Source organism: Eleutherodactylus coqui, chromosome 10 (genome assembly GCF_035609145.1).
Source record: "Eleutherodactylus coqui strain aEleCoq1 chromosome 10, aEleCoq1.hap1, whole genome shotgun sequence".
NCBI classification, from domain to species: domain Eukaryota; kingdom Metazoa; phylum Chordata; class Amphibia; order Anura; family Eleutherodactylidae; genus Eleutherodactylus; species Eleutherodactylus coqui.
The window spans coordinates 19,091,781-19,104,928 of record NC_089846.1 but is presented as its reverse complement, the minus strand read 5'-3'; the positions used below and the strand labels follow the sequence as shown (position 1 = coordinate 19,104,928).

The following is a 13,148-nucleotide window of genomic DNA, read 5'->3' as shown; positions in this document are numbered from 1 at the left end:
AGCAGCAAATCCACAGTAGCCAAAAATGCACCTAAATGGATTTCACACACTGCATGCAAAGTCTGAAACCTTCCTGAACGGACTCGCTGCAGATGTCACATGGAATTTTTTACTATAAGCGCTGTTTATTTTCTGCAGCATTTACGGCCGGTGCACCTTCAGCCCCCTTCACACGAGCCGAAAATTCTGTAGCATCTACAGTGCAATCCCTGTGGACGAGACCTAAACCCACTGCACACGGTATGCCAAGAATCCTTAACGTCTATTTATGCTGTGGAATGCAAGCCTTGCACTACAAGGGTTAAATCCACTTTAAAAACCATTTAGGTGCAGATTCGGCAATTGTGATTTCGCTGTGTGCGACCCCAACAGATCCCCCCCCCCCCAATCCCACACCTATAGGGCTACAAGCTGCACTTACACTGGCCAGATCTGCCCTAAGGACCAGGATAGAACTGGAGGGCGGAGGTTACGGGTCTCGTTAGTCAGCAGCGTCAGTATTAATGCACAGAGACGAAGAATAAATACAAATTATTTTATTTTACAGAGGAACAATTAATGTTTAGTGCAAGGAGGAAAAAAACGGACAGGACATGCAGAAGAAGCGGCAGGAGGGGGACTGTTACACAGGTAGGTGCTCGTCACATCATGTGCATGATTAGTGAAGGCAACAGAGAGCAGGAGAAACTATAGAAAACACATTCCGGAACGTGAGCCCACCCACCGCCAGAACAAGCTCTCATCGCACCCGCAATATCAAAAGTTCTACTTAATACTCCAACATTCATATATAAGGACTTGGGCTACACAGCGCCGCGCGGACCGTGGCCAACGAGCGACTGGATGCCGCGGAATCGCAGCTATGAAAAACTTGCGGACGAGTGGCAGAAGTCGGATGCAACTTGCTTTACAGTCTTCGATGGCAAAGTTGTGTGTGACTTGTGACCAAAAATCCAAGTTTGGGTTTTTATGTGACCGTGTCATTTTCATCTGGTGCGACAAGTCCCTGTGTAGCCCGAGCCTTAATGTGCCTTATTTAGTCCCTTGTTTATATGATCATCCACATAAAAAAATATATATTTACAGGTGAGGCCAGAATGATGAGCGATACTGAGATCTGCGGCCCCGGCTCACCATGACGGCACATACACACAATAGACAATCACTCTGAACCCCTCCACCTATATGATCACCCCACCACCCACTAAACGACCCCTATCTATCCTATATACTCTCAGGTGGGGGGCTTACTGTATACAGAGCACTGGACTGCACAAGCTGCCGACCGCTGTAACAGTCACCGGACCGTGACGTCCGATACACAACACATTCACAGACATTGCAAGTCCCATTTCACGTAGGTAAAGCGAACAGGACACGCCAAGAGGCGTGGAGAAAACATCCATGTACATCGCCTCGCAGGCTATAATGGGGCCGTGCGCTCTGGAATTACACGGAAAGTGTACACTGAGCCTGGGGGCGCTGTCGCCCACGTGGAGTTATTACCCAAGATGCACTAGAAGACACAGCGCTGGAATTCCGCTCATCTACAGGCAGATTTTGGTGCAGAATTTTTTAAAGGTTTTTTCAGTGCGTCTTGCGGAATAATTGCACTTTTGCGCGGTGAATCTTAGAAGGACTTTGTTGTTGATTTACCCTGCTGTAACACTAGACTGGTTAAAGGGGTTTTCTGCCCTATTCCCTGGATGGGCCATCAGTAGGTGATTAGTAGGGGGCCACAGCTCACGGCCCCAATCCATCAGCTGATTGTGTAGCCCTCTGTGGTCAGAAGAACATATCGCACTGGCTTCACTCCCATTGAAGTCAATGAGAGAGTAGCTTCTTGCTCAGGACCATCATCCGGATGTCACATGAGCAGGAAGTGTAAGAGCAGCGAACTGGCCCTGTCCAAATACTGATCATCGAACCTGGGGTTAAATAATTAGTTAAAGGGCATTTCTAACCTTTTTTTTAAGACGCTGCTTACGTCTGTGTTTGGGGTTACTTTTTCTAACTAATCCATTTATTTATATATAGATGCCTAACAGAGACGAAGGTCGGGATTTTTGAAGGAAGAGTCCAAACCGGAAACCTTGTGGTACATTTAGGCCTCATGGCCATGGCCAGGTCAGATTTCATCCATGGGAGCCTGCAGTGGGATCTGACCCTGCCCGAGAACGCGTTTTTACCTGTCCGGGTCTTGTGTGCCCACGGCCAGATCTTCTGAACCGCGGATGTGCAGTGTTTTTTTTTGGAACTCCTACTGCGGTATCCATGGCTTGTCCGCAATTGAATTGTGGCCGTCCCGTGGATCAGAGGGCTTCCATTGACTTTAATGGAAGCCGCCCATGCGGGATCTGCAGCAAAATGGAGCATGCTGCAATTTGTTTTCCGAACCAGAAGGTCCGCAAATCAAATCTGCATGCTTTAATTAAGCTGTCGCCAACCCTGTATCCCGATAGGCAGCTTGAATTGCAGATCATTTTTATGGGTTCTCCACGATTTAAATCCGCCCGTAGACATGGGGCCTAAGACGGAGTAACGCTCCTTCCAATAGTCACTCAGAAGTCGCTGGAGCGTACGAATGCGTCGTGTGAAGAATGTTATTCCGAGCGCTTGTGTTCCTGCGTTCAGAGGTTTCATTTGTAACAGGAAATCTCCATGCAAATTTTTTTTTTTGTCATTTAATAGGGACGACGGATACTTTATAGCAGACCGGTTTTGATACCTAGCAACTATTTTTTTTAGCTGTGCAGGAAGGAAGCAACATGTAAGCAAATCACTGGTCACCGCATTGGTGGGTGGATATGGAATACTGTAGTTCGCATTCGCTCTTTCAAGCGATTATTGGGATGAAGTTGTCCCGTGTAAATATACCCTTAGGAAAAAAATTGGATCTGTTGATAAAACGGAGGGAGGAGGGAAGAGACTATGAAGTTACTGTGAAAAATGGCACGAACTGAGAAAAACCCCACTGTGGGGAAAAAGAACATAAACCCCAAATGTAGATAGAACCTCAAAAGAACACAGTGATGGTCTTCCTCCATGTGTAATATCACGCGGCCGCTCCTGCCAGCATGGAGTCCATCACTTTGGCGCACCGGTACAGAAGGTGACATCTCCTCTAGAGAACTGTAATGGCGTCTATAGGTGTTAGCGCCGGTGCGACAATGGCTTATAACCCTCCTTCCACGCTGAACAAGAACTGCACGGCTCTGGTTCACACTTGTACAGCCCGTTTAGACCAGCAGAGTCGCCTACATTCGCTACGTAAAACAATAAACGAACACCGTTTAAACCGAACAAGAAGTGAACGAGCCAACAGCGATTCCTAATCCTGCAGAAACTGAGCCACGCGCAAATGATTCTTGGGCGTCCTTCAGTTATTTCGTGTTTAGACCAGACAATAATTGTTCCATCTGAACCCACCATCAGTGAGCCCTCCCCCCTTAAACATCTATTGGAGGGGTCGTTCATTCCGCAGCGGCTCAGTGTACAAAATACAGATAGTGTTGAGGTAACGGGAGAAAAAAACAAGAAATTAGCAGAACAATCCCCCATTAAACATGAGGCAGCTGTAGTACCGCACAGGAAACAGTATTTACATGGCTGAATACATTCTCGTCATTCACACACAGCCCACCCTCTGCAGACATGGGGGTACACGGTCACACGGGGTACAATACACGGATCCCGGAAGTAGGAACCAGCTGTAGTGTGTGAGCACATGACAACGGGGTACCGCAGGGGTTGTGTGCTCTTGTCCTGGGTTAGTTCTTCCAGCAGCATGTTAATACCAGTAGGGGGCAGAAGTGGTTACCATTAGGAAAACAAGATATGAAAACAAAACACTGTGACCTCCCCTCAAACTGTGTGTGGCAGCGGCCTGTAGACACTGGGTACTGCCGCTTACACCGCAAGGGCAAGGAGCGGTAAACAATGCCTTCATTTGGTGAGCACTGACTTTGGCAAGAAGGACTCCTTGTGTGGCGGCGTCTGGATGGTGTTCACCACGGCGGGGTCAGGTGTCCGCGGGAGGCTGTAGAGGTATACAGCACCTATGACCAGTCCAGCACCCAGAGCGAACGGAAGGTCCACGTGGAATCCAAAGAGGTGAACCGAAGCGGCTGTGGAGACCACGATAGACAGGGACGTGGCAAAGCCCTTCAGGATGTTGTCTGCGTATTTGACCACCACAGCCACGAGAAGGCCGCCAAAGGCCTGGTTGAAGATGACGCACCATACGAGAGGAGTGTAGCCATAGAAGAAGCCTTTCTCCGCCACGGCTGTTCCATCTTGCTGCCACATGGCCAGGAGTCCCAATGCTGTGCCAAAGATGCCGAGCTGAATGTTGCGCAGCCAGACAGAGCCGGAGCTGCCCTTCAGGATGCGTTCAAAGTACACCCCCGCAAAGCCAGAAGACAGACAGGACACTCCCACCGCGATCAGGCCCACGATGTAGTTCTGACCACTCGACGCCACATTTTCCTTCCCACCGGCCTGCTCAGACTGTACGATGGCCACCCCAGCGAAGAGGATAATAAGGGAGCCCCACTGCAGCCGCGACAGGCTCTTTCTCAGAAGAAGAACGGAGAACAGCGCCGTGGTCAGGATCTTCAGCTGGTACGTGACCTGGAACAGGAGAGAAGGAGAAATGTCACTGCAGGGAGGGCAAGACGCAGCCAGGAGGAGGGCAAGACGCAGCCAGGAGGAGGGCAAGACGCAGCCAGGAGGAGGGCAAGACGCAGCCAGGAGGAGGGCAAGACGCAGCCAGGAGGAGGGCAAGACGCAGCCAGGAGGAGGGCAAGACGCAGCCAGGAGGAGGGCAAGACGCAGCCAGGAGGAGGGCAAGACGCAGCCAGGAGGAGGGCAAGACGCAGCCAGGAGGAGGGCAAGACGCAGCCAGGAGGAGGGCAAGACGCAGCCAGGAGGAGGGCAAGACGCAGCCAGGAGGAGGGCAAGACGCAGCCAGGAGGAGGGCAAGACGCAGCCAGGAGGAGGGCAAGACGCAGCCAGGAGGAGGGCAAGACGCAGCCAGGAGGAGGGCAAGACGCAGCCAGGAGGAGGGCAAGACGCAGCCAGGAGGAGGGCAAGACGCAGCCAGGAGGAGGGCAAGACGCAGCCAGGAGGAGGGCAAGACGCAGCCAGGAGGAGGGCAAGACGCAGCCAGGAGGAGGGCAAGACGCAGCCAGGAGGAGGGCAAGACGCAGCCAGGAGGAGGGCAAGACGCAGCCAGGAGGAGGGCAAGACGCAGCCAGGAGGAGGGCAAGACGCAGCCAGGAGGAGGGCAAGACGCAGCCAGGAGGAGGGCAAGACGCAGCCAGGAGGAGGGCAAGACGCAGCCAGGAGGAGGGCAAGACGCAGCCAGGAGGAGGGCAAGACGCAGCCAGGAGGAGGGCAAGACGCAGCCAGGAGGAGGGCAAGACGCAGCCAGGAGGAGGGCAAGACGCAGCCAGGAGGAGGGCAAGACGCAGCCAGGAGGAGGGCAAGACGCAGCCAGGAGGAGGGCAAGACGCAGCCAGGAGGAGGGCAAGACGCAGCCAGGAGGAGGGCAAGACGCAGCCAGGAGGAGGGCAAGACGCAGCCAGGAGGAGGGCAAGACGCAGCCAGGAAGACACGCATTCTCGGTCTGCTTTATAATGATGTGCTCAGACATTATCGGCCCGACGAGCCATCCGTTTCCTAGTAGCGCCTCCTGATGGAAGGTGTTGGATGTAGATATATCAGCAATGGATACATAAGAAGTTCTACAACTTTCTCCTAGACGGTTTCAATTTTCAAGATATACGTTTGTTGTCAGTGAATGAGATCACTTCTTACAGTCAGATGCAGCAAACACTGTGGACGGCTCGTCCTGCCCTTAACTGTATCCAGATCAGACAATGCTCTGTGAGCTGAACATAGCAGCAGGCACGCTGCACAAACCTCTCTGGTCGTTTGCTACAATATATCAGTCTGGAGTCAGAGTATTGTGTAGACTAGATACAACAGGGCTAGTTGTGTACGGGGTGATCAGAATTAACCCCCACCCGTCACACATATGGCTATATACATCCTAACCGCACATATCCCCTGCAGGTAAGACGTACAGCGGAGTCCACAGCATATGCCATGTATGGCGTGGGCTCAGGAGCCACCTGCTTCACACATGGCGGGTATCAGCGGTCTGACAGCCGACACTCCACCGCAATAAGTACAATCACAAAGAATTCCGATTGCGGCTGTTAACCCTTTAAATGCTGCTGTCGTGTCTAACAGCAGCATTTAAATGTCCCAAACAGCCCCGATAAGATCAGGGGGTTGCTGTCCAGGTGACAATATAGCTTGAGGGTTTCTGAAAACCACGACGGCTGCCATGATTATTTACCTATTACAACATGACTGTGATAGGCCTAACAGGCAGCCTGTAATACAGTATAACGCAATACCAGAAAAATAAAGTGATGATTTCTTGAAAGTGGGAATGCTAGAACTGCAGATCGTGGCCTGGACACAGGAGCAGCAATGACCCCCGGCATGAAAGGGCTTAACTAGAAGGGTTCAGTGAAAAAAATACAAAACCCAAGAAAAGTTGTGTGTACTCAGTGGGGGATGGGGTTTAGAGCTCTCAAGAGGGAAAAAGAAACTGTTCCAAATATTACCACCAGGGGAATTTTAGGCACTGTTGAAGTGTAAGATATAGGAGTATGTCACTCCAGTACAGTTGTGATCCTCCGGCGTGGCTTTTAGCCGCACCAGAGAATTGGCAAGTGTTTCCCAATGGGAAACCAAGCATCGCATCGCTGTCCGAGTTTCAGGGCCTGATATCATGCCCTTGGAAGCTGCCATAGGATTGCGTTGGCAAATGCAATCCTAGGCAGACGGCTGCAGTTTGTCCACGCGAAATCTTGCGCGGCAAACAAACCGCAGCATGTTCTATTTCCAAGCCCCGCACAGAAACGTCACTCACCCACCGCCGGCTCCGGTCTGCGCATGCGCCGGCACATGAAAGATCCGGAGCTGTGGGGCGCGGGCGAGTACGCGCTGCTCTCTGCAGGCGCTCGGGTCGGGTCCTGCAGAGAGAATTCTCGCTGCCGGATCCGACCCGGCCGTCTGCAGGCGGCCTTATAAGGTCGTCTTTGCTGCTCTGGGAAATATGCAAATAAGAAAGATGGAACGAACGATTACCGTTCACTTTCGTTTATTTTAACGAATAATAGTTCCGTCTAAATACACCTTAAAGAGCAGCGCTGGATTTAGGGTGCGGTCGGCAATCTTACCTGGAAGGTGGCTGCTGGGAGATTAGATATGGCCACATACTGGAGGTTATTCTGTAAGGTGTAGATCAGGGAGGGCACCGCCAGCTTCAGGGTGTCCATATACTGAATAATGATGGCGTCATACAGGTAACCAGCCAGATCCATCACGTTACCTGCAAACACACAGCGCAAATGTTATACATACAGCAAATGGGGATCTGATAGCTCACACATATGAAGGCCGTTCTCTGTTCTTGTATTGGGGGTCTCAGCACAAAGGGTTCCGCTAATTTTTGGCCATCTTCATCGCTCTTGAGAGGGAGAACTGCCCCCACGTCTCTATAGGCCACAACCAGCAGCCCTTACAGCCAGAACGATGAAAGTACGAAGGCCAAACAATCGTTCATCCACCATTGAACCTGAATGAGGCTGGGTAACAGGTAGACAAGCACTGGTCTGGTGGCGTAAAAGTAGTCCCGAGGTCCTTATACATGGGACGATTATTGGGTCTGAATGGTCCTACGTACACCAATTGGCCCAACAATCAATCAGTCGGTGTAGATGGATGACCGATGCAATGCGCATTCATTGGCGAGCATGAAAATGCTTGCCAGTGGGCTGCAGGTCTTTCCATGTAAATGCAGAGACACACAGCCAATCGCTAATGACTGTACGGGGATGAAGGATCCTGTCAAAGATTGGTCGTCCCCACAGAGCAAATAATCATATACAATGCGGAAGCAAGTGCTGCCTAACGCTGAGTTCACACAGGGCGCCTGTCGGCTAAGTGACCTCACGGGCGGATGACGTCACCGCTAGCTGTTAGCGCAGAGCACCACCGACTTCTCACTGAGCGGGGCGCGGTTTACACGCAGCAAGCGATCAGTGAAGACTTGTTTGCTGGTTGAAAGTGAGCGCTAAGGAATAGTAAATGATACTTTTGCATGTAGATGTAAGGCTTGAGCTATCATGTAACCTTAACATGCTGATTGTTGGTCAGTGGGGGTCAGCAGGTTATCAGCCCCTGTAAACAGACCTTAATTAGAAGGTGTAGAAGAAAAAGAAAACTACTTCATCCAATGAATAGGCCTTATTTACACAAGACTGGACAATGCCTCCTAAATCTCAGTGAAGTCAAGGAGAAAACCCAGATAACAAAACCAAACAGAGTAAAGTTCTATATCTGCACAGAACAATGAAACCTCAGGAGACAACTGGGATCAAGTCTCCTGTCTGCCCTGAAGGACATGACCAGGACTGAGATATCCCGCTGTGATAGGGGGGGAGAGTCAGGCCAACAAGCCCCACATCTCATCTACATACATATCAGGTCTCCGTGTCATCATTATTCATATGCCTGCCTCAGGTGCAAACAAGGACCCCTTTAGCCTGAATGCCCACGGGCGGATTATCGCTGCGGAATTCACGGCCAGCCGCCCGCCACGAATTCCGCAGCAATGTCCGTCCATAGACATGCTATGTTAAAAGATTCTCCCCTGCCTACGATCGGAAATCAACTGCGAATTTTCCGCTCACGGGGGAGAATCGCAGCATGTTCTATTTTGTGCACGAAATCGGGCGGACAGCTTCTATTGCAGTCAATGGAAGCCATCCGTCCCACAATACCTCCGCAGTATCACGGGAATCCGCGTCATAGCCCAGCGTGTCATGCGCTGCACTGTGCATGTGTGCCAGCCGAAGCACTCGCGGTGGATCCGGACTGGTGAGTATGGGTCTTTGGGGGGCGCCGAGTTGGATTCTGTTTAGATATTTTGCAGTCGGAGTCCGACCTGGCCGTGGGCATGAGGCGGAGCAACAATAATTAGTCATTCACTTATTGTTCAGGCATAAAACCCAACTAGAATTGTGTCGTAAAACAGGCAGCTCATTTGTGACCGACCGCCCACCTCCACCCACCGGACAATCATCACTGGAGAAAAGAGATCCCTCCTTACAACATAGGCATCGGCTGTTTCTTACAGCCAGCAACAGCTCCGATAAGCCGCGCCGCTCATCAGAGCTGTTTAATGCTTTAAATGCCGCCAATTATGACAGCGGCATTTAAAAATTCCCCGAACGATGTTTTGGAGCCCCATACAGCCACCCACGATGAGATCACAGGTAGCCGAGCAGGTGTCATGGCAGCCAGAGGCCTTCTGAAAGGCCCCAGGGCGGTCATAGCAGAATGCCTATCAAGCCAAGCCTGTCCAATCGCCGTATAATGTAATGGCGTTACATCGTACTGCAGGAGCGATCAGAGCATCACAAGAATAAAGCGCACACATATATGGTATCGCTGCGTCCGTAAAAGTTCTATCAAAATAATGCGTTATTTACCCCACAGGGTGAACGTTCTCTGAAAAAATACATGAAGAACACCAGAATTGGACTTTTTTGGTCTCCAAGAAAAACATGTAATAAAAAGCAATCAAAAAGTTGTATGTACTTCAGAATGGTACCAACAGAAACCGCAGGACGGCACGAAAAAATGAGGCCTGGCACAACTAGGTCATCGAAAAACAATAAAAACAACATTATGGCTGTCAGAAGAAAAAATAGCTGAAAAAAAAATTAAATATCTCTGAAAAGAAAAAAAAATAAGCAGAAAAGCAAAAACAAAACGATATAAATTTGGTATCAGTAATCGTGCCGACCCGCAGAACAAAGTCATCAGGTCATTGTTGTGGCAGTCTGAGCGCCGTAGAAACAAGACGCACCGAAAGATGGCGGAATTTCTGGGGATTTTTCCATTTCACGGCCATTTTTTAAACGTTTTTCAGCACATTATACGGTATGTTGTATAACACCACCGAAGAATACAAACAGCAAGCCCTCAGACAGCGATAAAGGTAGCGCCCGTCCCACTGATCGCAGGGATGTGTCTGCTGCCTGGATCTGGGCAGGAGTTTGGGGGAAACTTGCATTTAATTAATAGCGGCTGCACAGAGAATGAATCACGCATGCTAATACATCTATATATATATATCCGCCTCTGCTGGGTGCGGCAGGATCGTCCCCGTTCATCATACCCCGGATTGCCCTGATCACTCGGGGCAGTGAGCAGATTTGGGCAGTGCCGCCATAAATTAGAGCAGTTTAGCAGCAGTCAAGATATCTAAAACCAAGGTCGGCTTTTGTAGCTCCAGCAAAGAGAGGGGTTCCCCAAATGTCCCCCTTATCTTAGTCAATCACTGGAAGTTCGCATCAGAGACAAGAACTGACGGAAATTGTCATAAAGTTACTAAATACCCTAGAGCAGTGGTGGTGATCTTGGGGCACTACCTGCTAATCATTGCGTGTAAATGGGCCTTTAGGGTAGATCTGAATCCGCACATTAGAGGAAAGCTTTCCACTCAACAAGGTCTTGTCCCACCCAAAGAAATAGCGCCACTGCTGTCCATGGCTGCATCTGGTATTACAACTCAACCCTAGTCAAGAGAATACCAAATAAATGCAGCTTTGTGGGATGTGGGGGTCGGCCGTGTTGTATTGTCAGACAACCCCTTTAAGTCTCTTAGGTGTATGAGGGGAGGCATTTGCCGCGAGCGTTGATGAAACAACCTACCTCTCTTCTGTGCCAGCATGATCAGCAGACAGGTGACGCCCTTGAGGATCTCTGCCATAACCACAGCGGTGGTGGAGAAGAAGCGGTCCCCGGGCAAGGTGCGGGCATAGCGGATGCTGAGAATGAGGGAGGCATTCTGGACCACCAGCACGGCCAAGCTGAGATACTTGAGACGACGATTGACCCCTGCGGGAGAGAGAAGGCAGAGGTTATAGGCACGGACCAGCGATGGCGGACGCGCCAGTCTAACCTGTCTGGGCAGATTCTTCTCCCCGTCTGCAGCTGCACCCAGTATAGATGCTCCGCCAGTTATCCTCTATCCACAGGCCAGCGATCAGTCAGCGGCCGACTACGGGGACCCCACCGGGTGGGCGGCTTCTATTGACTTCCCGCCAGACCCCACAACAAAAACCCACCCGTGAGGCAGAGGCATCCTCAGCTCGTTCGGGCGCTCACATTTACCGTATAAGTGGCGCCCGGCCGAGCGCTGGTAAAACCGAATGATAAGCGAACGAGACGATGGTTTGTACGCCCGCAGAAAACGGATGACGAACGACAACGGAACGAGCCTCATTCACCTTCTGTCACTTGTACGATAATCGCTGCATCTAAAAGCACCTTAATGAGTTAACCCGGACAGCTGGCACACGCCCCGCATTGGCATCCAGCGCCACCAGTCCACATTAGCATCTCGTTGCGCCCAGCCGCAATACAATATACAATGCCTGTCAGTGTGCGGAGTCTGGACCCCGCGCCAGGACGCAGGGGGCACTCACAGGGGGCTCCCTGCCCGCCACAGAACGCCACACGTACGCCCGGCTCCCTGCCCGCCACAGAACGCCACACGTACGCCCCGGCTCCCTGCCCGCCACGCGTACGCCCCGGCTCCCTGCCCGCCACGCGTACGCCCCGGCTCCCTGCCCGCCACGCGTACGCCCCGGCTCCCTGCCCGCCACGCGTACGCCCCGGCTCCCTGCCCGCCACACGTACGCCCCTAGGGAGTAGTTACTAAGGAAACAGTGGCAAAATAAAACCAAATTACACTAAAGGTAATAAAGACGGACAAAATCTGCCAGGAAGGCAGCAGACATGTCCAACGCATCACAGCGCCTGCGCCAACCTCACCACTGCAAGCTACTGCTCCCAGTTATCAGCTGTCTAGTCCCAGCGCCCCCACCGCTCCGCACCCGTAGGGCCACGAGCCCCAGCGGCCCCCCAACCCCTGGACACAGGGAGGACTCCAAGCCCCAGCGCCCCGCACCACTGGATACAGGGAGGACTACAAACCCCAGCGCCCCGCACCACTACATGCACGGAGGACTACAAGCTCCAGCAGCTCGCCGGGTGACAGAGACCGCCAGCGAATGCCGGGAGTTGTAGTCCGGCGCCCGGAGGACTACAGGTCTCAGCTTGCCCCAGCCGAGGTGTGACTCACGGTCTCCGGCGCTTCTTCCCGGCGGGCTCCCCGGCTCCCGCATATCTGCCTGCAGCTGCTTCATGTCCCGCTCCTCGTCCGCCGCTCCGCCAACCGCCACTGCCGCCATCTCCCCGGTCACCGCATTTCCGGGTCCTGCACTCCACGGCGGCACCGACAGCTCACATCCGGGCACGTCAGCGGGGGTGGGGCCAGTGGCGGGGCACCATGTGACCAGAGTAGGAGGAGCCTCAGGCAGCTGAGAGTCTCAGTACTGAGCCCAGAGCATATATCTATATTACACTCCAGTTCGGCTCTATGGAGCAATTCAGGCAACCTCATTGGTTGTTTGGCTTGTCTGCTTCAATCTCATTGGTTGTTTGGCTTGTCTGCTTCAATCTCATTGGTTGTTTGGCTTGTCTGATTCAACCTCATTGGTTGTTTGGCTTGTCTGATTCAACCTCATTGCTTATTTGGCTTCCCTTATTGCGTCCGCCACACGCGCAGTGTTCAGGCCGCCGCCGCCACACGCGCAGTGTCCAGGCCGCCGCCACACGCGCAGTGTCCAGGCCGCCGCCGCCGCCACACGCGCAGTGTCCAGGCCGCCTCCTTCACACGCGCAGTGTCCACGCCGCCGCCGCCACACGCGCAGTGTACATATAAGCTGTGTACCGCGGTGGGCTCCCCAGGATACAGTGAAGTCTTGAACAAAAGAGGCGACTCCAACTCACTTGCAAAAATGAGATTTTACTTAGTTTAGTTAAACTCTTTACCAAAAAGACCCCCCAGATATTTCCATACACTCAGCTGGGCAGCCGAGCCCCCTATGCCACGCAGCGCGGTGCTTTATAATGGGTGCTTCCAATATACTCCAAGCTTTCGCCTGTCTGCGGACTGTCTGTCTAACCAGCCGCTATTACCTTCCATCACC

The 13,148-nt window shown here is 52.2% G+C and overlaps 1 protein-coding gene across 1 annotated transcript; it reads right to left on the bottom strand.

Annotated features, from left to right (window-relative positions):
* Positions 1-520: 520 nt before the first annotated feature.
* On the bottom strand, positions 521-12,422 carry SLC35A2 (solute carrier family 35 member A2). Its single transcript, XM_066580457.1, has 4 exons — positions 12,239-12,422; positions 10,804-10,989; positions 7,260-7,411; positions 521-4,632 (listed from the first exon to the last, which is right to left on the bottom strand). Exons 1-4 carry the CDS (start codon positions 12,345-12,347, stop codon positions 3,946-3,948), a joined length of 1,134 nt encoding a protein of 377 aa, XP_066436554.1. The 5' UTR covers positions 12,348-12,422; the 3' UTR covers positions 521-3,945.
* Between the last annotated feature and the right edge of the window lie 726 nt (positions 12,423-13,148).

What these genes read in the sequence shown, in the direction of transcription:
- SLC35A2 (XM_066580457.1), bottom strand. Translation starts at nt 12,347, where the DNA reads ATGGCGGCAGTGGCGGTTGGCGGAGCGGCGGACGAGGAGCGGGACATG. An exon ending in GGGAAGAAGCGCCGGAGACC is followed by an intron (nt 10,990 to 12,238) that starts GTGAGTCACACC and finishes TCTCTCCCGCAG; the next exon opens with GGGTCAATCGTCGTCTCAAG. An exon ending in CATGCTGGCACAGAAGAGAG is followed by an intron (nt 7,412 to 10,803) that starts GTAGGTTGTTTC and finishes GTGTGTTTGCAG; the next exon opens with GTAACGTGATGGATCTGGCT.